The 25,591-nt window shown below is 60.8% G+C and overlaps 1 protein-coding gene across 3 annotated transcripts; it reads left to right on the forward strand.

Moving 5' to 3' along the window:
• The first annotated feature begins 3,796 nt into the window (after positions 1–3,796).
• On the forward strand, positions 3,797–25,514 carry RAB40C (RAB40C, member RAS oncogene family). Of its 3 annotated transcripts, none has more exons than XM_061152430.1 (7): positions 3,797–4,036; positions 4,759–4,976; positions 16,670–16,730; positions 17,178–17,238; positions 22,578–22,655; positions 22,953–23,175; positions 23,722–25,514. In XM_061152430.1, exons 2-7 carry the CDS (start codon positions 4,835–4,837, stop codon positions 24,000–24,002), a joined length of 846 nt encoding a protein of 281 aa, XP_061008413.1. In that variant the 5' UTR covers positions 3,797–4,036; positions 4,759–4,834; the 3' UTR covers positions 24,003–25,514. The 3 variants fall into 3 exon arrangements, with proteins under 3 accessions (XP_061008413.1, XP_061008414.1, XP_061008415.1); XM_061152431.1 differs by lacking the exon at positions 3,797–4,036 and adding an exon at positions 4,164–4,178; XM_061152432.1 differs by lacking the exons at positions 3,797–4,036; positions 4,759–4,976; positions 16,670–16,730; positions 17,178–17,238 and adding an exon at positions 19,230–19,505.
• Positions 25,515–25,591: the final 77 nt, after the last annotated feature.

The raw sequence follows: 25,591 nt of genomic DNA on the forward strand, positions 1-25,591 counted from the left end.
GCCATTGTGACCTCAGGCATCGCCTTGGGAGGAACACCGTGTTTGCCCATCCCTGTGATGTCAGCCGGACACACCAGGGCCGCCTCTGCAAGCTGCTGTCCCGTCCATGTGACAGTGACCAGCACAGAGACAGCGGCTCCCTGTCCTGCCCCTCCTCCTGCTGTGGCCCACTGCTTGCAGTGTCCCCCGCTGGTTCTTGCTGGGCGTGCACATGCTCCTGCGCCCTCCACCTATGGCACTTCAGTGGGGCCTCTCTTGGCAGCAGGCCCGGGCCCGGGGTTGGGGGTTGAGTAACCAGTGGGCCAGTTACTCAGTCACTTGTGTGAGTCACCCCATTGGGTAGACCCCAGGCCCTACTCAGTGGGGAAGGGGAGACGCCCCAGACCACTTCTTTGTTCCCTTCTCTGGACAGAGGCTGGGTCTGGAGGCTTGGCCCCCATCCTGGCCCCAGCCAGTGGATGGGGGAACTGCAGGGGACACCATCAGGCTCTTCACCAGAGGGGCCCAGAGTGACCCTCGACCACCCAGCATCTGGGCGCCTTGCGGGGCTGACCCAGGACTTGTGAGCGAAGGGCTGTTCTGGGCTGCTGTGTCCTTGGCCTCAGGCTCCTCAAAGGTCATCCCTGCAGAAAGGCACGAGCTACGTGGAGGCCAGCTCCTCCACAGGGCCTCCTGGGCTCAGGGAAGGGCAACCGTCCGCCATCCCTCCCTTGTCTGGCTACCCCCCCCCCCCCCCCGCCAGGCTCCAGACCCTGTGGGTTCTTGCCAAGCCCTTCTGCCCTGAGGCCGGGAGGTCAGAGGCCAGAGAGGACAGTGGCACGGAAATGCAGGACTGGAGGCACCTGGAAGGCCGCTGCGTCTTTCTCCCAGGACTGGACTCCGTGGACAGGTCTTGGGTGGCTGCGCCTGCGGCACAGGCTGTGCTGGTAAGGACCCAGTGGCCTCGCTCCACCCTGGGTAATGGAGAACCAGGGAGCGGGGTTCCCCAGTCCTGAGGTACAAAGGGTGGTTTTGACTTAAAATTCTCTTCAAAGTGGGATAACAGTTTCTCACCCACCATCCCTTCCAAGCAGCCTCAGACTCCAAGAAAGAAATGTCACCACCAGTAAGGAGTTACTTCCGAGCAGGGAGAAGGCAAGGCCAGGCAGAGGTGGGCTCCAAGGTTGCTGCAGTGACCTCTGCAGGAGGTTTGGCTTGGCTGTGGCTTCCCAGCTCTGCTGGCTGAGGACTGAGACTCCACCCACTGGCTGGCATTTCTGCAAACGCTGTGTTGTGGGAGGATGTGCCCTGTCTTGGCATGCTGGCGGCCCTGTCTGCCATGGGCCAGCATCCAGGCTATGGGCGCTCTGTGGATTATGAATGAACCAGGTGGCCCTGTCCACCCCGCTGCCCATGAGTGCCCCAGAGCCAGGAGGGTACCAAGAGCCTCTCCCTGCGGGCAGGTGAGAAAGGGCCCAGTGCTCACCAGGTGCTGTGCACCCAAAAGAGCGACCAGGCCTCCTTAGGAGGCCTCCCCAGGCGCCCCACCAAAGTGAAATAGGAGTCCAAGCGGCTCACTGCAGGTTATCTGTGGCTTGTGGGAGGTGGTCACTCAGTCGTGCCCCTGCCACGCAGAGGTCTGCTCCCTGTGAAGACCACCTACTGCTGGAGAATGGTCTGGGCTCGGTGACCTGCTAGGAAGAGTTCCTGGTGCCCTCTTGCTCGCCTCCTGGACACGTGCCAGTCGAGCTGTCCTCAGGGCCTAGTTGCTGTGCTGACGTGCTTGTCCCCTCTGGATGCAGTCTTTTTAGGGAGCTCCAACACACGTGGCCTCTGCCAGCTCGGGTCCTTTTCATTAACTTATTGTTTTCAATGTCTTTATTAAGGCATACTTTACATATTACAAAATTCACCCATTTCAAATGTACAATTCTTGAGTTTTACAAAATATTTGTTATTTGGCCGCGCTGGATCTTAGTTGCAGCATGTGGGACCTAGTTCCCTGACCAGGGATCGAACCCAGGCCCTCTGCATTGGAGCGCAGAGTCCTTGTCACTGGACCACCAGGGACGTCCCTACAGTCAATGGATTTTTAATAGCTTTACCAAGTAATATAACCATCACCACTGTTAGAACGTTTTCATTATCCCAAAGAGACGTTGTGCCCAGTAAGCAGGCTCTCACCATTTCCCCTCCCCCAGGTCCCGGCAACCACTGATTACTTTCTGTGAACTTGCCTATTCTGGATGTTTCATATAAATATAGCAGGCATCAGCACTTTACTCCTTTTTACGAATGAAAATCTGTTGTGTGGTTACGCCACATCTTGTTTATCCGTTGATTTGCTGATAGATGTTTGTTTACATCTTTTGGTTACTGTGAGTAATGCTGCTGTGAACATTCATACGCTATTTTTGTATAGGAGTATGTTTTCATTTCTCTAGGAGAGGAATTGCTGCATTGTACATTTATGCTGGACTTTAAAAATTTTTTTGTTTATCTGTTTTTGGCTGTGCTGGGTCTTTGTTGCTGTGCAGGCTTTTCTCTGGTTGCAGGGAGAGGGAGCTACTGTCTAGTTGTGGTGTGCGGGTTTCTCACTGAAGTGGCTTCTCTTGTTGCAGAGCACAGGCTCTTGGGCTCCCAGGCTCTACAGGCTCAGTAACTGTGACACATGGGCTTGGTTGCTCCATGGCATGTGGAATCTTCCCCAACCAGGGGTTAAACCCATGTCTCCTACATTGGCGGGTGGATTCTTTACCACTGAGCCACTAGGGAAGCCCATATGCTAAACTTTTGTTAACTACATGTCATGTGTGAATATGTTCTTGGGAAAATGTTATCAATGAGAACACCACTCTCCATGCCCAAAGGAAATCATGCTGTCCATTTGGTGAGCATCCTTCCAGACTTTATCCTGTGCACACATTCTACGCACAAATCTAGAATGAAACGAATTAAAATTATAAAGCATTCCTGTTAAAGTTACACTGGGTATAACTGTACTGTCATTTGTCTTCTCAGGTCAGTATTGTTCCCAGTTTACCTCATTGACTGAAGGGGCTGCCTAAACCTGGTTGATTTAATGGCACCCTATCCCGGGTCTAGGCGGTTTCACCACTTTCACCATCACTGCAATGCTACAGTGATTTCCTTGAGCTTTTTTCTGACAACTTCTCCAGACTAAACAAGACACGGGATTATTAGGCTGTCCAACCTCCCTCCCAAAGAGCTGTTCCCCACATCGTGGCCCACACGTGACATTGCTGATCCGATGGGGAGAAAAGTATTATTGTGCTTTATTTTCCATCTTGAAGAGTAAAACTGTTATCTTCACACGTGTTCACACGCAGTTCTAACCCATCCTGTAAACAACCCCAAAGTCACTTCCTCCTGGAGGCCCCCTGGTCAAACCTCAGAGCCCCACGCCCTGCTCCCCACCCGGCCTCACCAGCTCCAAGCCGGCAGTGCCATCTTCTCTAGAGCCGGAGGAAAACCAGCGCGCTGAGCCCGCCATTCGTAGCGTCGGGCCATCGGAGCCCGGCTGTCTAACTGCAGACCTTGCCAGGTTGGAAAAGCAGAGGCATAGGACCGGAGGGGGACCTGCTGCGCTGGGGGCCCTGCGCCCCCTCTATGACCCGAGCGTCCCCTCGCCGCCCCCAAGCATCCCCTCCTCACCGCCGCTCACGGCCCTCCTCCGTCCTTCGGGCCCGCCCCCTCCTCACACCTTACTTCACTGCCCCGGCAGCCCGGCTGCCCAGGAGGCCGAGGCGCCCACGCGAGAGCGGAAGTCCCGCCTCCCGCGGCCACTCCGAGATCGATTGGCTCCCCTCTCCGCGCCACGCCCCCTTGGCGGAGAGCGCCGCTTCAGAGGGCACTGAAGCAAGTGGGCCGCTCCGTCCCGTCCGAGGTTTTCGTGGGGGAAGCAGCCACGACTTTCCCGAGAGCTCAGTCCTCCCGCGCAAGCCTCCTCACCCCGTCTTGGGGACGGCCGCCGTCCTGCTCCGTCCGCGGAAGCAGGAGCGTACGCAAACAACCTGAAGCTCCAGGCTCCTGATTGGTGAGCATCTCGGAAGGGGGGCGGGCTCAGCGGCCGAGCCCGACGTGCGGGCGGTCCAGTTGCTCTGGAGGGTCTGCAGCCGCGGTCAGTGGCGAAGGAGAGAGCGGGCCGAGGAGGCGCGGGAGCAGGGGCAGGGTTGCCGGTGAGTCCGCGATGCTCCGTGGGACGCAGCGGGGACGGCGGGGCTATGACGGACGTGCAGGCGGACCAGTGCTTCCGGGAAAGCGGACGGCAGAGGGCCAATGGCGACGGCGGGAAGGCGGGGCGTAGCGACGACGGGGCGGGGCATCTGCGGGCTTCTCCGCGCGGCCTGGGAAGCGGCGGGGCGGGGCATCTGTGATGGACCTGCGCTCGGGCTAATGGCCGCTGAGAGGGGGCGGGGCATGACCGATGGCGACGGCGCGGGGGCGGGGCGGCGGCGGGGCTGGGCGCTCGGAGGTCTCGCGGCGGAGTCTGGGAAGCGGGGGCGGGGGCTGGGGCGCCCGTGGTTCTGAAGGACGTGGCCGCCGGCCAATGGCCATGGGAAGGGGGATGGCGGACGACCAATGGCGGCGCGCGGGGCGGGGCGGGGCGGTGGGGCTGCGCGGCGCCTTGCGGGAAGCGGCGGGGCGGCGGCGGCGCTGAGGCGAGCAGAGAAGAGGCCTGGCGGGGGTGGTGGAGCAGGTGCGGGCTGGGCGGCCTCGCCGTCCCCCGGCCCCGCTCACCCGCGCCGGCGCCCACAGGTCGGCCGGAGGCCTCCGCCCCGGGCTTCGCGGCGCCGTGGGAATGCGGGCGAGGCCCGTGCGCGCGTGAGCGACGATGGGGACGCAGGGCAGCCCGGTCAAGAGCTACGACTACCTGCTCAAGTTCCTGCTGGTGGGCGACAGCGACGTGGGCAAGGGCGAGATCCTGGAGAGCCTGCAGGACGGCGCGGCCGAGTCCCCGTACGCCTACAGCAACGGTAAGCTGGCACCTGGTGCCGCCCGGCGACCTGCGTCCGCCTGGCCGGCGCCGGGCGGGGGTCGGGGAGCAGCGCCCTAGCTCGCCGGGGCCCGCCGCGGTCCGCGGCGTCTCTGGGGCGGAGACTTGGTCTCGGGCCTCCGAGGAAGAAGGGCCTTGCTTTGGCCGCGCGGCCGCGCCAGGTGTGCACACCTGGGCGTCCTCAGAGGAAGGCGGTTGGCTCCGGGCACCGAGCATCAGCATCTTGTGCTGGAGGAAAACGCGCATTTCTGACGGGATTAAACGTTCTGTCCACGTTCCCGGACGTGTGGCCCAAACACGGCACATACGCATTCCCACGGCGCTCACGGTGGCATCTGCCTGGGTTTCTCAGCGTCCGCATTTGACGGGGCAGCGCGGCCCCTCCCAGGCTCTGGCGCTTCTTCCCCGGGACCTTCGTGCTCCTGGCAAGGCTGTCTTTCCTGAGGAATTCTGCTTCTTGGCGTTCTCGTCCTCCACACTCTTTGTGTCTGGGGTTCTCGCGAAGGCTATTTACTAATCTGCTGGCCTGTGGCGGCCGAGACTGTGGGCGCTGATCCTCCATCCTTTCCTTTCAGGACTGTCAGGGTCGTGGGGCTACCTGGGCTGGCCGGGCCCCCTCCCCGAGCACGTCCTCCCAGCCTCAGCGAGGGTAGGGCCCTGGGTTCGTTTTAGGGGCGAGAGGGCCAGCGGGAGGCCTCCACCGCCTCTGCCGGGTGTCTCCAGACGCAGATGGTGGGCTCTTGAGTCATCCTCACCGAGTTGCTGCCCAGGCCGGTGGTGCGTATCCGGCAGATCGCAAAGCCAGGGCGCCATCAGGGCAGCAGCGGTTTCCTCGGACGAGACCTCTGCTGCTGAGGGTCCTCCTGCCGGTTGTGGCGAGCGCTGGGGACACAGCCACAGGTGGAGAGGGGACCCGCCTCCTCCCTGTGACAGGCGGAGCACTGCCTGAGGCATGGAGACGGCAGGGACCCAGGGACTCCTGGTGACCTGGGCCAGCGTGGGTCGTCAGCCAGAAACGGTGAAGGGAGCCCCTGGCGGGTGGTCCTCTCGCTCCCTGGGAGCTCAGATTCCTTCCTGCTAACACCCCGCCATGGGGCCAGGGGAGGCGTCCCTGCCTGGGGCAGGACTTGGCGTTGAAGCTCCTGTGGACCGGCTGGGAGTTGCTGGTACAGTGGTGACTGGCAGGAGGGAGGCACTGGCGGCCCAGCGGCTTCTCCACAGACTCCGCTCCAGCGCTATCTGCACTGCTGGGTCCCTGGGGCGCTGAGTGCACCCCAGAGCTCGGAAGCCTTCTGCCACTGCTCAGGCCCTTCCCATTCACTGAGGGCAGTTCCGCCCTTCGCACCCTGGCTCCCAGAGTCTTCAGGGTTAGGAGCAGCGGGAAGACACGTCGTGGTGATGCGCCCACATCCTGGAAGCCTGGAGACCAGGCACAGCTCCGTCCTTACTGTCTGCTCCTGGCATCAGTGCTGCTGGGCGCGCGCCTCCTTCGAGCCCGGGGTGTGGGGGAGGGAGGGAAAGAGATGGAGGGGCCGGAGGGGCGAGCTGGTGTGAGCGGTGTGCTTGTGCGGTGGCCGGCCCGGGCTCTGCCCTGCCGGTTTTTTCTCTGTTTCTGGGACCCAGTGTGCTGCTGCAGCCCTGCACAGGTCCGGCAGTTTCTGGGGCTGGAGGTTGGTTTCTGTCCTCAATGCCGACCCGAGGGAAGCTGCATCCTGGAGCTCTCATGCTGGGGTGTGCCCCCTGCTGTTTTCTCCCCAGTGTTTTGTTTTGTCCCCAGTGTTGGCAGGAGACTCGCGCTCGGGAGGTACAGCAGGCAGCCTGCTATGGCACCCCTGGGCTCACGGTTGCCACCCAAACCCTCCCAGTCTCTTCTGTTCCTTTGTGCTTTCTTGGGCGCCTCAGTCTGGAGCCGAGTGAGTTCAGGGTTGTCTTCCCTTGGTCGGGTGCTGGGTTCCGGGGTGAGATCGCAGTGGCAAGCCCTTCTCCCAACTCGTGCCTGCACCCTTGGCTGCATCTCCAGCCTGGGCCTGGGCCTGGGCCTGGCCTGCTCCCCGATGACCACAGCCCTCCACTGCAGCCCTTTGTATGTGCAGTGTGTTCCAGGAATTGACCAGGCGCACAGTGGCTGCTCCCTTAAGAGCTGGCCACTTGCCTGGTTTGCGCGTGGGCAGTACTTAGTGTGGCGGACACGCCTGTCACAGGCTGTCGCAGGGCCCAGGACCACATCAGTGAGGATATCATCCCTCAGTTGCTTGGAGAACGTGGGGAGGGTGTCAGTGTCTGGCGCCCTGACCTGGAGCGAGCTGCAGAAGGAACGCGGGAGGGCGGGGAGGTGGCGCTGGGCTGACTGTACTGACCTGGGTGCTCTGAAGAGCACGCTGGGACTGCGTGCGGGTGTCAGAGACCGTGTGCAGGTCCCTCTTAGGATGGGAAGCTGGACTTCCTCAGTCCTTTGGGAATGAGCTGAGAAGTAGAAGTGAATAAAGCGAACTCGAGCTTCCCAGGTGGCACAGTATTAAAGAATCCACTTGCCAAGGCAGGAGACGCAGGTTTGATCCCTGGGTCTGGAAGATCCCCTGGAGGAGGAAGTGATACCCGCTCCTGTGTTCTTGCCTGGAAATTCGACGGACAGAGAAGACTGGAGGACTGCAGTCCATGGGGTCACAAAGAGCTGGACTGAGCAACTGGACATGCAGGAAAGGTGAACTTGAACTCGAGTGTAAGGTGGTAACTGAGGTTTCTCAGTCACATTTGGGATCTGGTAGTAGTGAGCAGATTCTGGTGTCCACGGTGGACGATTTTCTTCTGTGGAGGTTGGAATATCCAGACCCTCGTTGGCTGTGGACTTGCGTCCTTCGGAAGCAGGGGGACGGAAACAGCGGCGAGGGAGACCGGCCCCAATGGGGGTGGTGGGCAACACCGGGAGCGCTCAGGGGAAGTGCTCACACATGGGGAGGCTGCTCGGCAGGCAGGCTTCCAGGATGCTGGGCGGGCTCTGCTTAGTTGAGTCAGGGTGTGCAGAGGGCATGGCGGAGAGGACGCCCGTCCTCAGACGGAAGAGCAGAGTGGGGAAGGCCCGAGCCCTGGGAGTGGGCTGGTTCTCTGCCCACAGCAGGTGCATGTCTGGGCAAAGGAGTCAGTGTCAACCCTGGACACAGGTCTTTGTGGTTGCTGTTTAGTTGCTCAGTTGTGTCTGACTCTTTGCAACCCCATGGAGTGTAGTCCGCCAGGCTCCACTGTCCATGGGTTTCTCCAGGCAAGAATATTGGAGTGGATTGCCAGCATTTCCTTCCCTGGGGGATCTTCCTGACCCAAGGATTGTACCCGGGTCTCCTGCATTGGCAGGCAGATTCTTTACCACTGAACCACCTGGGAAGCCCCTGGACAGAGATCTTGGCTGGTGATAAACACCAAGGGTTTGTGAACCTGAAAGGCTACCTGGTGTGTTCTGTGGGTCAGACAGCACGGCCCCGTGGGCCCCCAGTGGGCAGATGTCCTGGGACCAGGGTGGTTCTTGGGGGCGTGAGCTGAGCTGACAGCCGCCTGCGCTTTCCCAGGGAGCAGTCGTCCGTCACCTGGTCTGAGGTAGGATGGTACCTGTGGACGAGGGCTGTGCACGCTGCTTTGGGAGGGGATGGTGATGGGTGCATGGGTTGGGGTGTGCAGGCCTGAGAATGCAGAGACGTCCATCTGAGGGGCACTGAGGTGCTGTGTTCAGGTCCAGAAGCCGCCGCGGAGGCTGTGGGCACTGCAGTGCGGCAGCGTGGCCGGCCACCCGCGCCCGCCCTTTGGGCCGCACTGCCCCGGGGCTGTGGTGGATCAGCGTGCTCTCCTTCCCCTCGTTTGGTCCCCCCTCTCTTCCTGGGTCCGATGTTGTCAGTCCTCAAACTGCTGGACTCTGATTTTCCAGCTGATGTAGTTTGGGTGGGAGGAGGTGTGTCCCTGAGCACAGGGCTCAGGTGTGACGTGGCTGCAGAAGCCTGTCAGCTGCAGGTGTGCACGCGTGCATACACACACCCCACGCACACCATGGAGCTGTGGTGATTTGACTTGGACCGCGTCAGCAGCACCCACATCCCTTAACAATGGGAGCAACTTGGTCATGCTGTTGCTGCTGGGAGTGTTCTCCTCTCTGTCACCTGGCAACACGGAGAGTCTTCAGAGGGGAGGTCCTGGTGAAGAGCACGTGGGGGACGCTCACCCCTGAGGTGCAGTGGGATGGGGTGCTCGCCTGTGAGCTCAGCACAGCGCAGCTCAGAGGAGGCTCGCTTTCCCGCTGGCTGTGCAATCGCCTGCGTCCATAGCCGGACGAGCCCCGCTTCCCACGAGTGATGAGGTGCCCACCCTGAGGAATTTAAGGGGCACATCTGCAGGAAAGCAAAGCTTTTTTTTTTTTTTTAATAAAAATGAAAAACTTCAAGCAGCCCACAGGTCTGGCAAGGACATATGGAAATTGGTAGGGTGAGATATTGTGGAGCCTTTAAAAATGCTGGTGTGGAGGAATATTGAATGAACATTCAGTAGTTAGAGAAACCTTTGTCATCTTGTCAAGTCTGTAAGTAAGACAAAGAGCAGAATCGTTGACTGAAACACTCGAGACGTTAATGGTCACCCTTAAGTTTTGGGATTATCAGTAGGGTATTGTGTGTTTTTTTTTTTAAATAATGTTGGAGGTTTTGTGTGTGAAACATGGCTAGCTCTTCATGGACAGCAGAAAGCTTTTGCTGTGGTTGGTCTCATGTGGTTTTCAAGGTGTTAAGGGAACCAGCCCATGACCTCCTTGGAGCTGCTCCCCAGCCCGAGTGCCCACTTGCAAGGGCGTCCACTCCGTCCCTTCCAGGCCCATGACGGGCTGCCGCCTGCACCTGTGGTTCCAACCCTGTGCCGCCAGAGAAGGGCGGGTGCAGGGCCAGCAGGTGGTGCTTGTGCAGACAAGTCTCTGTGGTCAGCAGATCAGTGGGTAGCCCTGATCACCGTGTGACGCAGGCCCCAGCCGCCCCACCCCACACCCCCTCCAGCCCACTTTCCTGCCTGAACTTCTGTAAGCGGAGCCGGATGACCTGACCTCTCTTGGCTGCTCGTTTTGACCAGCAGGTTTCCATGTCTGGGTCACCCTGAGGGGCTCTGGTGTGCAGATTCTCACATGTGTCTTGGCGAGCAAGCACGCGTGTTTCTGTCGGGTGTGGTGAGTGCTGGGGGTGGGCACTGCCTGGCAGCTCTCCAGTGCGGTTTCTGCCCCGCAGGGAGGGCGTGAGGGCTGCGGGCACTCCACGCTCACGGTGCTGAGGGCCGCCTCCTGGTAAATCCTCCCAGCAGGCGAGTTTTAGACCGTGTTGAGTTGTTACGGCCGGCCTGAGATCGCCGCCCCGGTCGCCCATCCCCTGAGACCCCCGCCGCGGTCGCCCGCCCCCTGAGACCCCCACCGCGGTCGCCTGCCCCTCACCGTCTCGCAGCTCTGCGGGCGCAGCAGTCAGTCAGGTGGGGCTGAGTCCCTGTTCCTTTGCTGTCGACAGAGGGCTGTCCCAGCCCCTCAGGGTCACCTGCGCTCCTCACCAGGTCCCCCTCCTTCACTCTGAGAGCCAGGGCAAGGCCCTCCTTCCATCGCGTCTGTCAGACTCACTGGCCAGGGTGCCCACCTCTGACTCTCGATGACATCGAGCCGGGGAGCCCGGGGTCCTCTCTGCTCTTGAGGCCCATGACCCATCATGTCGGCAGAGGCCTTTGCCCTGTGGGAAGCGTGTCCTCGGTTCCAGGACTAGGACTGCCACAGCCCTACGGAAGGGTCTTTGGGTTGTTGGTGTCGGTTGGCTTTTGCAGGCTGGTCGGCGGAGTGCACATCTGTGTTTCTGCCCCTGCCAGCACTGGGCGGGTGTTCCCCAGTTGACATGCTCACACCTGACCCCGGAGATGGTATCAGGAGGTGGGGCCTTCGGGAGGTGATCTGGTCAGGAGGGCTCCCTCGCAGCCTCCGCCCGAGGACACAGTGGCAGCCACCCCTTCAGACGCTGGATCCCCCTGCACTGAGTGGTCTCCTGGCCTCCAGACAGCGGGAGATAAATGTCTGCTGTCTGTGAGTCTCAGTCTGCGGAATTGTTTCAGCTCCGAGCCGACCAGAAAGCGCCACACACGTGTCTGTAGGGCAGGAATCTGGGCCTCAGGGGCTCTGTGCACTCGTGGGCCAGGCCAAAGGCCCGCTGAGCTTGAGTGTTGTCAGCGGCAGTGCCCGCCCTCCGTTCCTGGGCACAGGCCACTCCCTAGGAGCGTCCTGCTTCACGGAGCTGCAGGGTTGTCCAGGCAGTGTGACCGTGGTGAGGCCATCGTCACTGGGCCCTTCTCTGAGGGGCGGAAACCAGGCTCGGCCCCCATCGCCCTCGGGAGGACTGGGGCCTGTGCCGACCTGTGAGAGGGCCCGCCACACTGCAGGAGACCCTCCTCTGCCCTGGAAGGAAGCACGTGGCAAAGAGAGGCCTTGCTGTCCCCCCCACCCCTGGGGAGAGGGTGTGCAAGGGCTGGTCAGGTGTGTCCAGGAGGACCGCTTGGCCTGGTGCTTTCCGCATGGCCACGCACAGCCCCAGCACTTCCGCACGTCTGCCGCTTACAAGGACCTAGGCCTTTTTTGCCTTTGTTTGTCTCTGGGAACTTGGCGAGATCTGGTTTTCCCTCCCTAAGGAGTAGCTCTGAGGAGCAGCGGCTGCTTATCTGGGTTTGGGGCAGCACCCTGACGCTGGGCGTTGGCATCGTGTTGGGTCCAGGAGGGGAGCGGGGGTCTGGGGGCTGTGCTGGGAGACCAGCTTCTCCAGCACAGGGATGGCGGGGTGACAGCAGCCCCTCCATGCCCGGGAGCTGTGCACGCATGTCAAGCACAATGGAAGGCGTTGATCAGCGTTTTCTCCTTCGTTCTTAACCCAGTCTTTATCACTTGGTTTTTTCTCACTATTATGAATTTTTAACAAGTTATCCTGTGGGTTTTTGTCTTGTTTGGAAGTGCCTAGGTGAATATACACTAGAGCTGCCGATTTCTCCGTAAGGACTAAACTTGGGATGGAAGCAGGGCTGGCAGGTTGTTTTGTAGGTGTGGCACCCCTCCTTGCCAGTCCTGCAGACAGGTCTGAGTTTTGCCTGGACTGGTGCATGGGAAATGCCCCCCCAGCCCCCAGGGGACAGGCAAGCTGTGCTTGGCAGTCTTGGTCCTGACAGCTGTTGCTCCCAGGGAGGGCAGAGCCCTGGGCTTCTGAACACCCGCGGTCTTGGTTTGTGCGCAGGCTAAAGCTGAGAGCTGATGCCACTTGTCCCCTTCACCCTGCTGAACTTGTTCCTTCCCAGGGCTGGAGCAAAGGTGGGTCTTCTCGAGGTCTTTTGTCCTGCGTCGGCGCCCACGGGTGTGGGAGATGTGGGTCCCAAGGGAGGACCGCTTGCTGCACTGCAGGGAGAAGGGCCTGAGGGAGGCGGCCCCCGCACCAGGCCGTCCTCTACAGGAGGGCCCTGGGGCCGTGGGGGCCCCACCAGGCTGCGAAGACTGGGGGGGGCGGGTTCCTGCTAGCTGATGTTGCCCGGCCTTCCTCCTGTGTGTCCCTACACACAGTCCCAGCCCCTGGTGCGGTGGCTGTCGGGGCCTGAGGGGTGCCCGGTAGACTCCCCCATCACCAGGACGTGGGCACTTGCCAGGATGGGACCTGAGTGACCTGCCTCCTCCTCCGAGCCCTGCTCTGAGCACCTCTGGGGAGGGTGGAAGCGTCGGTGCCGGGAAGTTCCTGTTGCGCCCCTGCCTCCCGGGCTGTGCTCCTCCCTGCTGGGCGGGTCCTGTGGGCCAGGGGACGTGGGGTCTGCAGGGGAGCAGGGTCTCAGGCGTTGGCCCTTCTGGACAGGTCTCTGCGGCATCCCCTTGACTGTCCTTGAGAAGGAGCGAAATTAGTGGATCACCTGTTCTGCCCACGCACACGTCTGTAACGTGAAGCAGGAAGAAGGAGCGCGGACGGTGTCGTAAGGTGGCTGTGGCCGAGTGAGTCGGTGCCTGGGGACAGCTGTGCGACGCTGAGAGGGTGAAGGGAGAGTGGGCCCGGCGGGGGCGTCACAGTGCACGATGTGGTTTCTTTCAAAATGCTGAACCGTTCTTATTCAGATTCTGGGCAGACAACAGATTCCTAAAGTGGAAACGTCCCTGTGAAATGTCGGACCCCACACAATGTGCAAGGTGGGGTGTCAGCTGTGAACACCCAGCGGCGGTGGGGGCGCGGGGTGGAAGTCGACGCTCAGGCTGCAGTTCCTGGCTTGGGGCCACACGGGGTGGCTGGGGCCTGGCAGAGTGAGGCGTGCAGAAGGCCACCACGTCAGGTGAACCGCGCCCCCTCAGAAGCCCCGGGGAGCAGCAGACCTCCCGTGAGCCCCCAGGAGAGAGGGGCCGGCCGTCTAGGAGGCGCAGAGCTGAAGCCTGGGCAGCCGGGGCCAGCAGGGACACGGCAGGCCTGCTCTGGCCCCCAGCCGCCACCTGAGCCCTGCATCCATGGGAGGAGTGCCTGCAGTCCTAGGCCCCCGGCCAGGTCCTGCGGGGCCTCCTTCCCGTGTGTGAGGTGCCCTTGCCCCGCCCCTGTGTGTGCTGGGCAGTCGCCCTGGCAGCTGGGACTGGTGGTGTTCTGTGCCCACCAGGTGTTCCATGCAACCCATGAACCTGCTGGTCCTCGAGGATGGCCGGGGGACTGCAGTTCTGCCAGGATAGGTGCTGAGGCCACAGGGGGGGTCCGGGCTGGGAAGCTGTGGGGTCTGGTGCTGTCCCTGCGGGCAGGCCTCCGTTTGCACTCGAGTGTTTGGTTGTTTGAGTCTGTAACGCACACTGTACATTTCTGCCCAGATTTTGGGGGGTTGGTGGGTGAGCGGCAGTGTAAGCGTGAAGAGCATACTTGAGATGTGTTTTAACCACACTGTGCGGCTCGTGGGATGTTAGTTCCCCTAGTGGTATGGGACCCCTGCCCCTGCAGTGCAAACACAGTGTCCTAACCCCTGGACCGCCAGGGAAGCCCCTCATTGTGGTTGTTTAGAACCTCCGAGGCAATGGGTCAGTCTGCCGGCTCCTGTGTCTTCTGCAGAGCTGGCCCCCCTGCCATTTTCAGCTGGACCCCGCTTGTCTGCCCTGAGGATCCTCCGACCCTGGGTGGGCTCCTGGGCAGGCATCCCACTGGTTCCCGTCCGTGGGCCCTCTGGCTCAGCTGCTGTGCGTGGGGGGGTGCTGGGGGGAAGGCGGAGCTGGTCCCAGCTCTGTCAGCCTGTCCGCACAGGGCCCTCTGGGGTGTCTGGCAGTGCTGTGAGCAGAGGCCCTGAAGGCTGGGGACTGGCCGTCCTCTCTGGAGTTGAAGTCCTGAGTGAAGAGTTGGGCGGGCTTAGGCGGGGGGTGGGTGAGGTCCCTGTGTCACCGCCCCTTGGCCACGGAGGCTGGCGTGCTTGCAGCGGCTCCCTGTGCCCTGCTTCCTCCTGGGCCCTCCCTGGGCGCCCGCTCCTCCCCACAGCTCCAGGCTGGCCCTTGGGCCCTGGCGCCAAGTCGGCCACAGTCCTTTCGTGGGGGTGGCCTCGGGGTGGGTCCCTGTGGCCAGCACCCACTGGGCTGAGCCCCCACAGAAGTGACTGCCTAGAGGATGGGCATCTGCGGCCTTCCTGGGAATCACTGTGTCCAGCACTGTCCTCACAGGGTCTGGCTTATGCAGCTGGAGAGCCCGGACCTTCTAAGGCGTCCGGGGCCAAATCTGAGCTCCCCGTTTGACAGAGAATTCCAGGAGTTCCCTCCCAAAGAAGTGGGTTGTTGGCGGCAGACAGTTGAGGGGAGGTGAACGCACAGGAAAGATGGTGGAGACACCCGAGTTCTGTTTAGCTCGAGAGTGTGTGTGGGAGAATCTTCTCTTCCATCTTGAAAAAATTTGTGGCAAAATATACATAACATAAAATTTATCATTTTAAATATTTTAGGTGTACAGTTCAGTGGCCCTCCCAGCATCCCCAGAGCTTTTTCATTTCCCAGCTGAGACTCCCCACTGAGCGCCCCCCCCCACCCCTACACCCTCTCCAGCCCTAGGCAGCCTCACTCCCTCCACACTCTGTCTGAGGCTCATGCTCCAGGGACCTTGCAGAAGGGAGTCAGGCAGGGTTTGTCTTGTGTCTGGCCTGTTTTACTGAGCATAATAATGTCTTTAAGGTTCATTCCTGTTGCAGCATGTGTCAGACGCTCCTTCCTCTTTAAGGTGGGATAATACTTTATTGTACAGATGGACTTTGTTTTGATTATTCATTCTTTCATCTTTAGAGACTGGGGCTGTGTCCATCTTTTAGCTATCGTGAATAGTGCTGCAGTGAGCGTGCATGTGCAGATACATACATGTTGGATGGGCTTTGTGGATTCCGTGGTGATTCTGAGTTTAATTCTCTGGGGGAGCGCCGCGCTGTTCTCCATGGTGGCTGCACTATTTTCCAGCCCCGCCAGCAGTGCTCATGGGTTTCGGTTTCTCTGCGTCCTCACCAACACGGCTTGTTTTCTGTCTTTTTGATAATAACCATGTGATGGGTGTGATGTGGTGTCTCATATGGCTTTGATCTGCATTTCCCTAATGATTAGTGATCTTGAGCACCTTTCATGTGCTTATTAGCTATTTGCATATCTTCATTGGAGAGACATCTCTTTTAAGTCTTTGGTCCACTTTTTAATGGGATTCTTTTTGTTGAGTTGTAAGATTTCTTTGTATTTTCTGAATACTGGTCCTTTTTCAGATACATGATTTGCAAGTATTTATCGTGTCCCATTTTGTGGATTGTGTTTTCCTTCTGCTGAGTGTCTTGATGGGTGGGAGCCAGGCTTTGACACGTGGCCAGCCGTGAGTGGGGTAGAAGGCCCTCAGGTTAGAGGCCACTCGTGCAGCGCTGTGGTGGACTCGGCCCACGTGCCGGGTCTGCATGGAAAATGCCCATTTCCAAGCCTCCCTGGAGCAGGTGTTGTGAATAGCCGAGAACCTGGGATGTTTAAGGCTTCAGGGAGGAGGAGGAAGGACTGAGCTTTTAGGACACCAGTTGAAGATGTTGCGTGTAAGGTGATGTGTCCAGCACTGTCCCTGCTCCTGCCAGGGACAGGACTTCTTGGACTTCTTCCTCATGAAAGTATAAGAAGGTAATAAACAGGGAACTGCTACATAATATAAGAAACTAAATTCAATATGTTATAATAACCTATGATGGAGAAGAATCTGAAAAAGGATACACGTATAAAACTGAATTGCTTTGTGGGATAGCTGAAGCAATTGTAATTCAACTATACTTCAATTTTAAAAGTATTCAAAAAATGAAAAGTAAAGACGTGGCCAGCAGAGGTTCTCTGAGAGCTTTCCGGAGAAGCAGCATTTCAGATGCCACTTTGTCATTAACAGTGCTCCAGACACACTCCAGTTGTCAGCACCTGGGTGCTGGGTGAACCCAGGAACTCAGAAAACCCATTAGCTCTGAGAAGCGCGTGCCATGGCCAGTGCTGAGACCAGCCACCACCCTCCCTTTGGCTCGCGCTTTGGCACCCACCTCGGGCCGCTGGGACGCCAACTCAGGTGACTGAGGTCGCTGGGCTCCCCGGCTGCAGCCGTGACTCCTCTGGGCTGCAGAGACCGGGTCCTGGCCAGGCGAGTCCTTCACCCTCTCTCCGCTTTATTGCAGGGATCGACTACAAGACAACCACCATCCTGCTGGACGGCCGGCGGGTCAAGCTGGAGCTCTGGTGAGTCGGGCTGCACGCCCAGACGCCTGGGCGGGGGCTGCTGTGCTTCCGTTGTTGCCGGGGCCGGGGAGCAGGGTGCAGTGAGTCAGGGTCCTTAAGGAAGCCCCCAGCACAGCAGCCGTGGAGACACAGGACCACATGTGGTGCAGAGACCAGAAGGTCAGGGCTGCCTGTCCTGGCAGAGCCCAGCTCCCTTTTGCCCATAAAGACATGTTTCCAGGGGCCCCAGGCCTTCCCTCCTTGCCCCGACTGGACTCCACATCGAGGGCGTTTGCAGACCCTCGCAGTTGATGTGTGACTTCCCCCGCACTTGGGTTCTCCAGCCCCACAGGGCAGTCTCTGGGGTGTTCAGGCCAAGGAGGTCCACGGGGCGCATGCAGAGTGGGAGGGGCAGGGTCCTTCATGCAGCTGGGCTCCCATGGGTCGCATCCCCCCACTTTGTTTCAGGGACACCTCGGGCCAGGGCCGGTTCTGCACCATCTTCAGGTCCTACTCGCGGGGTGCACAGGTAAGACCTGCACAGCCATCCTCCGGGGGGACTGCAGGGCTGTGGCACCACGTGCGGAGCACGGCAGCTGTGGGCTCCGGGCCAGCCGGCAGGACAGGGCTGAGCCCCGTGGGAAGGGCTGCTGCAGATCCCAGAGGGCGGACACAGGCTGTGGTGGCGGGCCTGCAGGGGGGAGCTGCGGGGCTGGGCTGTGTGCAGTGCGGGGGCTCCTGGAGACCTGCTCGTCCCTGTCCTGGGCGTCTCATGGCGGCCTGCGTGCAAACCGTCAGTGTGAGATTTGAGGCTGCACGGAGGGAAGCAGCAGTTGTGTGAACAGACCAGCTGCCCACTCGCTGCCTTTGCGAGGGGACTGGCTTCAGGGGACCTGTGGGGGGCCCAGACTCTGACCAGGCAGGGCCTGCCCGCCGACGGTGGACTGGACAGTGGAGGCCAGGCCTCCTCTGCTTGGCGAGCAGGAGCTGACCCGTTTGCAGGCGCCTCTCAGGAGCGTCCGGAGCTCCGCTCCTTGCCGTGGGCGGGCGGGCGTGTGGTGGACAGCCCCCGGCGGGGCTCCCGGCTGTGCAGGCCTCCACTGAAGTGCCGGCGACAGTGCTGCTGTCAACCCGCTTAGCCTGGCGGTCCCACCTGGAGCAGCTGCTCCCAGACGGTCAGAGCCGGCAGCCCGCAGACTGGCCAGCACCAGCGCGGACACAAGGGTGCGGGGCCGCCCTACAGCCCAGGACTGTGGGAGAGCAAGGGCGCCCAGGAGTGTCCCGCGGCCCGGTCTCTGCGGAGCTCTGACAGGGAGTCCACATGTGCACGGGGGGGACGGGTGTCGGGGTCTGAGACCACGGGCTTCCTGACGAGGTCTCTGGTCTTCCTGTTGCTTTTGAATGTTTCCCAATGTTTACGACGCATTCGTTGCTACTTTTTCAGTAAAACAGGAAATGAGGTGGGGGGGGGTAGTTACCTCAGTTTATGGGGACAGGGCGATCGGGGAACAGCAAGGAGGCCCTGGGGGCCTGAACGCAGGCGGGCTCTGCTGGAGCGGGCGCAGGCGGGCTGGCTGAGGGCTCACCTGCAGGGGCCCGGGGAGCAGAACGCCTTTCCGCGTCCACTTCTCTGCAGGGCAGTGGGCGTGGACATGTCACTTGTGCTGACTGACTGCGCTAGTTCTGGAGGCTCCTGTTGCTTCTGGGCTGGAGGAACCAGTCGTGGATCCTGAGTGTGTCTCCAGCCTGGGTGGTGGGTGGGGGTGGGTCTCCCACTGGGAAGCTGACCTCGGGTCTCCTGCCTGGTCGATGCCCCACGCTGGCCGCAGTGTGGCCTGTGCGGCCCGGGGTGCGATCAGCAGCTGCTCCTCCCCAGGTCCTGTCTGTTCTGTCGCCCTCCTGCCCTGGCGCAGTCCCCAGAGGCCCCGCAGGTGCCTGGGCCCCACAGCCGCCGACGCAGCCCTGGCTGCACTCACAGGTCTCTTCCTGGGAGGCCCTCTCTGTCTCAGGTTTCCTGACTTGTGACTTGTGACCCTTGTTTTCTGTTGCTGAGGTGGCCACGTGTGGCCCAGGCGGCCAGCTTGGGGGACTGTGGTCCCCTGTGCCAGTTCCCATGGGCTGGGCATGTGGTGGGAGCCAGGGGTGGGCAGCGTCCTGTTGAGCTGGGGCTTGGGATCAGCTGGGTTAGCACCAGGGGGAGCTCAGCCAGGCACCGGTCTCCTGGAGAGAGGTGAGTGGTCTGGGCACACACGCCCTTCCAGCGAGTGCCTGGGCGGGGTGTGTGCGGGTCGTCTGCTCCCCTCGTCAGCGCATTCGTTTCTGGGCAGAGTCGTGCTCGCGCCATGGGGCGTGGGCAGGGGCGTTCAGCCACAGCCTGTGGTTCCTTGGCCGCTGTACCACAAGCGCGTGACTCAGCCCCACACTCTCTGACCTTGGTCGGGCGGTGATTGCGCAGGTGTGTGTTTGTCCAAACTCATTGAACAGGTCACACCTGAAATCCCTACGTTTTTTGGTGTGTAAGCTCAATAAACTACCTTGGCAACAAGGGTGCACACGCCCACCCCACACCTGGGAGGTTTTCTCTCGCAGCTCGAGTCGCCGGTGTGTGCTCAGAGGCTCGCCGCTGATGTTTGTGACAAAATGAGGTGCGTCACCTGTGACCCAGCAGCCACGCCCACTGACGAGCCTGGGGCGAGAGTGGCTGCTGCCGGGAAGGGCCCTGGCGTGCCGGGCGGTTTGCACCAGGACCCTCTCTGGGTCAGGAGACGTCTGTGGGCACTTGAAAGACAGCAGCAGGTGACTGGGGGCGGGGGGCAGGACCAGAGCCTCTGTTTCTACCCTGGAGTGCTTACTAAGTTTTAAGAAGCTGAGCCAAAGTTAAGAGAAACGGGACGAATACAGTAAGAATGTCTTTCCCACTCCTGTGGCTCTCTGAGGTCACAGCTGACTCTGGGGTTCTCTGGAGGGGTCCTGGTGACCAGGAGCCTCATTTTGGGGTCTCAAGGAAGCCACCTGTGCTCACTCCCAGGCGTCTTTCCTGCCAAGTCTGTGGTCCCTTTGGTCCCTGCCCACAGTTGGCCGTCTGGCTGTCCTTCATCCTGTGATGTCTCTGTCATTACCCTGACCTGGCGGACACGGGTGGTGGTGGTAGGCAGAGACTGGCGCCAGTTAGGAGACCAGCCAGAGGCTCTTCAACAGCCTTGGGGTGCACTTGAGCCTGAACCCAAGAGATGGGCTTCTCCCCATTTGCTTGAGCTTCTAAACATTACTGGTCCCCTCTTCTTCCCCACCTGCCCGCACTGGCTTGGTGGGTCTGTGCGATTGGCTGGGGCCCGCTCAAGCTGCCAGTGAGGTGAGCTCTGCGTGAGACACAGCTTGTGGGACCTGGATCCCTGACCACGGCTGGTACCCGGGCCCCCCGCGTTGGGAGACTGAGGCCCTGGACCACCAGGGCAGTGCCTTTCTGGAGTTTTACATGTGGCACCTCCTGGAACAGGCAGGTGGACTGAGTGGGAAGCTCTCATCAGTGCTCAGCTGGGGGAGGATGTCTGAGGAATTCCCGTTCACAATGAAGAGGACATGTAGGATGAATTAGTGCTGACAAAGTTACAAGGAAATAGAAACATGGAGATGGGGATCTTGCAACAGATTTGATAGTGCTGACCTTATCCTTGCAAGTCAGAAGACTGAAGCATAGTATTTATTAATGGCTGGCCAAGACTCCTTGTCAGGCCAGGCGAAACCTTCGGCAAGAACTGATGGGACGTGGACGTAGTGTGCACTGCATACTGGATGGCTCAGGAACCAGGACCACCCGGAGGCGCTCCTGGGAGTGGGGTGTGGTGGTGGGAGGAGCGCCCCTGCTCCTCGTGCTCCCGGAGCACAGTCCGCTGAGGTTCTGGAGCACGACGGTCCGCTTCTGACGCTTTAACAAGCCAGGACGAAATCACTGAAGATGTCCTATCGGCCTCTGGCTTGACGGATACTCTGGTTTCAGGGCTCCGGCAGGCGGCCATCGGGAGCATTCCCAGCACTGCTGCCTCACCCTGCTCGCCGCTGGGAGCTCAGGTCAGGCTGGTTGGAGCTCAGGGCAGCTGCGCCCACAGCAGGGTGGAGTTCAGCCTTCAGGCCATGGCCAGCACCTGGGCCCCCACAGCCTCAGCAGTCCTGGCCTTTTCCAGTCGGCCTCAGTGGCTGCCTGCTTACCCCACCTTGGCAGTTACCCCGCACACTGGCATGGCCAGGCCTCTGGTTGCACGGCAGCCCCTGCCTCTCGCCCTGGTGTGGCTCCAGGCCAGATGGGGTCCCGTCAGCCCCGGAGGAGGTTTCCCCTCCTGAAGGCCACGCTTCCATGCTCCCTCTGATTGGGGCTGCACCCGACCTGGACTGGGCTGTCAGTGAAGGCTCAGTCAGGTTCCCAAAGAGCACTGCTCTCTTAACATGATGTACTAGATTCCTTTTTATATTATGTGTAAAATGTAACATTGATAGGTTAATAAAGATGCTTGAACCAAAAACATCACATAGAAAGCATAAGCAAGGAAATAAGTCCCCGTCCAGCCCTTCCACGGGCAGTCACGTCTGTGGAAGTCTGTTCTGTGTGGTGTGTTTGTATTTCTGTTTTCTAAAACTGCCCATGTGTGGCATTGGGGTTCATGTTTGTCACCTCACTGTCTGTGGTGCCCGTGAGCAGTGTGGGTGAGCACAAGTGCACCCTGCCTTCATTGCCTGCCCGCCTGACTGCTGGGGGGCCTGGGGGCCAAGCGTTTAGTTTGTCTGTTGACGTTTGTTTTATGAGCAGTTGTGTGTTGAGTATCTGCAAAGACTGAACACGGATGTTTGGCCCGGCCCTTGGTCCCTGTGCCTTTTGGTGGACTCTGCCCCCGACAGCGGGCAGCTCCCCTCCAGGCTGGGCGTCCTCCCCCCACCCCCCGCCCGCAGGCAGCTCCGCCCTGCCCTGAAAGCGGTCTCCACCTGCTCCTTGGCAGGGCCTAATTCGAAGCACAGTTTCAAGGGGAACGGCTTCAGAATTCCTTGTTTTGAGATGGAGGGTGCCTTCCATCGCAGCTGCACTCTCCCCTTCCCCGTGTGTGACGGAGACGTGGGCTAGATGAAGGCGACTCCCTGCACAGGGAGGGCGTGAGCCTTGCTGGCGGGTGGTTCTCACAGAGCCTGTTTCAGGGTGGAACATGAGGCCAGAGACAGGGGTGAGCCCAGAGTCCCGAGGTTTGTGAGAGGTTGCCGCCAGGCGGGCGGAATAGTGGTCTCCAAGGGCTGTGGTAGGGAAGTCTCCGCAGTAGAGCCTCTGTGCGGCTCTCTCAGGGGCAGCTGCTCCCGGGCTCACATCCCCTGCAAATGTGGGTGGGACCACTCAGAAACACCTCTGCTCGGCACCCCCTGGTTTCCCCAGGAAGAGTGCCCCACACCACAGCCCTGTGTGCGCCTGCCCGTCTCAGGTGGAGTGATTTTTAAACGATGTAGGATAACACAGCGTGCTTGAAGGAAAGACATGGAAAAACTCTGGTTCTGCCCCAGCGGATTCGTCACGTGGAGGGAGGCAGTACTGAGCCCTTGAGGTCCCTGACAGTCAGATGGCCCCCACCCAGACGGTGGACAGGGCAGGCCGCGGTGAGGAGACAGTTCAGGGCTAGGTGAGCCCTGTGCACAGAGCCCCCCTTAAGCGTAGGAGGAAGGTTCAGAGCTCATTTTCCTGTTGGGTAAACGGCGTGTCCACCTGAGAGCTTGGCTGGTGCCCGAGTGCCCCCGGCCCTGCCCATGTGGGGAGGGAGGGCTGTGGGGGAGAGCCTGAACAATACCCCGTCCATCCGTGGGAAGCTGGACCTCGTAATGCCCGCACTTCTCTTGCAGGGAATCCTGCTGGTGTATGACATCACCAACCGCTGGTCCTTTGACGGCATTGACAGGTGGATCAAAGAGATCGACGAGGTAGGTGTGCTGCCCCAGACCCCCTTCCAGGGCCACGCCCATCCTTGGCACGTGGGCCGCCATCCCCCACTTGCAAGGGGAGCCTCTGTGGTCCCCACTTGCAGCGCTTCCCACGCCCAGGTTCTGTGCATCCCCATCCGCTGGCTGCTATGGCACCGTGGGTTGGGGTCCTGGGCCCCCATGGGCCCCACCTCAGCATGGAATTGATGGAGGGCTTGCCCGCGGGCTGGGGGCCGGGGGTGGGTGCAGAGGGGCATCCCGCCACTGCACCTCTGCTGAGTCCTGCACACCCCCTAGCACGCACCCGGAGTCCCCCGGATCCTGGTGGGGAACCGGCTGCACCTAGCCTTCAAGCGGCAAGTTCCAACAGAGCAGGCGCGCGCCTACGCGGAGAAGAATTGCATGACCTTCTTCGAGGTCAGCCCGCTGTGCAACTTCAACGTCATCGAGTCCTTCACTGAGCTGTCCCGCATCGTGCTCATGCGGCATGGCATGGAGAAGATCTGGAGGCCCAACAGAGGTGATGCGGGGGCGGGGGCTCGGAGGGGAGGGGCCTATTGCGGGGGCGGGGCTCAGAGGGGAGGGACCGGCTGCGGGGGCGGGGGCTCGGAGGGGAGGGGCCTATTGCAGGGGAGGGGCTTGGAGGGGAGGGGCTTGGAGGGGAGGGGCCGGCTGCGGACTGACCTGTCCAACCGCCAGCCAGAGGACAGGTTCCAGGCCCCAGTCCCACCAGAGCAGAGCTAACGAGTCGGCCAGGGAGGCTCAGTTCGCACCCAGGGTGACGGGTTTGGGGGTCTAGCCGCCAAGCCCTGCGGGGTGGGGAGGAGTTGGGGGCAGGGTGCCCAGTGGCTGCTCTTGGCTTGCCTGGCGCCAGAAGGGGGTTGTTCTGCTTCAGGAAACCTGGGAGCTTTGCGCACCGCCCCTCCCAGTCCCCAAGCCCCTTCTCTGTCACTTGTGCTCATCTGATGGCGAGATTGTCAGTTGCCACCAAGACCCCCCACTTTACTTTCCCATGACCTGACCCCTCATCATCTGATACCCCCCCTTGCCCCGCCCCGCCCCGCAGTGTTCAGTCTGCAGGACCTCTGCTGCCGGGCCATCGTTTCTTGCACCCCCGTGCACCTCATCGACAAGCTCCCTCTGCCCGTCACCATCAAGAGCCACCTCAAGTCCTTCTCGATGGCCAATGGCATGAACGCCGTCATGATGCACGGGCGCTCCTACTCGCTGGCCAGTGGGGCCGGGGGCGGCGGCAGCAAGGGCAACAGCCTCAAGCGGTCCAAGTCCATCCGGCCGCCCCAGAGCCCCCCCCAGAACTGCTCGCGCAGCAACTGCAAGATCTCCTAGCCGCGGGAGGGTCAGCCTGGGAATGCTCCTGGCGGGCTCTGGGCCCCGTGCTGTGTGCTGGGGACTTTGGCTACACAGCCCCTCCTGGGAGGCATGGGGAACGCACCTGGTAGGCTGGTGGTCTCGGCCAGACCAGCTGCACAGGACAGCGGGGACCATGCTGTGCGGATGCTGGCGGAACATGCCGGGACCCCGAGGAGCGGCTGAGAAGGGCCCTGAGGAGGCTGTGCCTGGAGATGGCCTGAGAACTGGGGCCAGGCCCCCTTTCTTATTTATGTAAAGGATGGTTCACCTGTTTTGTACATTTTTAAAGGACCAGCAGGGAAGCCTCTGTGCAGCCACGCAGTGAGTGCACAGCCGCTGAGGGGATGAGCCCGGGGACACTGGGGGAGGGCGGTGAGGCTGAGGCCGGAAGAGAGCCACCATCCAGGCCTGAATCTGAACTCACAGTGCACTTCACACGGGGCATGGCCATGGGGGCCAGCGGGGGTCACGGGGACCCCCAGCTGCACTGTCGGCCTCTGAGCATGGTGGTCGGTGTGCCTGCCCCAGGATGCTGGGCTGCAGCTTCCAGGGCTCCCACCAGCCCTCCTGGAGGACAGTCCTGACCTGTGGGATCAGGGCCAGGGGTGACTCAGAGGTCTCAGGTTTCTTGGAAAAGGAAGTGGGCATACCCCCATGTCCCTCCCCCGCGCCCTCTCCCCACTCAGGGGCTGGTAGCCTTGTGTGATTCTGCACCTTCAGTTCTGTTTGTACCTGTTGCCACATGAAGTTGGCTTGGCCTCTCTCCAAATTGAGGACACAGAGCTGTTTGTAGGCAAGCAGTGCTTGCTGGGCCATGAGGCCAGGGTAGGTCTGGGCTGAGCCAATCCCACTTGCCCCGGAGTTTCTAGACCCTACTCTGGCCAGCTTCAGTTTCCTGACCTTGGGTGAGGTCCCATAGCTGCTCCTCACCCAGACTCACCTCTCTGTGAGGTCACACGTCACAAGAACCTTCCTCGCCCGTTTTTTCATGGTGGACACTGAGCCCCTCCTCGAGGACCCACCAGCCAGCCTGAGCTGGAAGCTTAGCTTCCTTCCGTCCACCTGGCTGGTGACGTGACCACAGGTCACACTGGTGCTCAACTCTACCTCCTGCCTGTGGGCCCCTCCCTGGCCTGTGACCCCTTGATCAGGACTTCTGTGGTGGGTGCCCCGGGGGCTGCTGTCCTGAGAGGTGAGGTGGGGGGGCCACAGCATCTGTGGACGGGTGCCCGGCTGCCAGCAGGGCCTGAGGAGGAGGCCCACCCTTCCCGTCTGCCAGTGGGCACCCCTTTGGACTGTTTGGAGGGAACAGACGGCCCTGCGTTCACCGTGTCAACACTACCCCTGCTGCTGTCCACACTTGCTGGACGGGCCTGCGTTCACCGTATCAACACTACCCTTCGCTGCTGTCCACACCCGCACCATTCCTGGGCTTGTCTTGGGACGGTTTTCATTTCTTTGTTCAGTAAACATAATTCAGCTCTGGTCTCTCGGCTGCATTGGGAAGGAATGAAGGTCTGGCTCTAACGGGCTGGGCTGGGTGGTAGATGGCACTGCAGACGGCT

The sequence above is a fragment of the Dama dama genome, chromosome 10 (genome assembly GCF_033118175.1).
Source record: "Dama dama isolate Ldn47 chromosome 10, ASM3311817v1, whole genome shotgun sequence".
NCBI classification, from domain to species: Eukaryota; Metazoa; Chordata; class Mammalia; order Artiodactyla; family Cervidae; genus Dama; species Dama dama.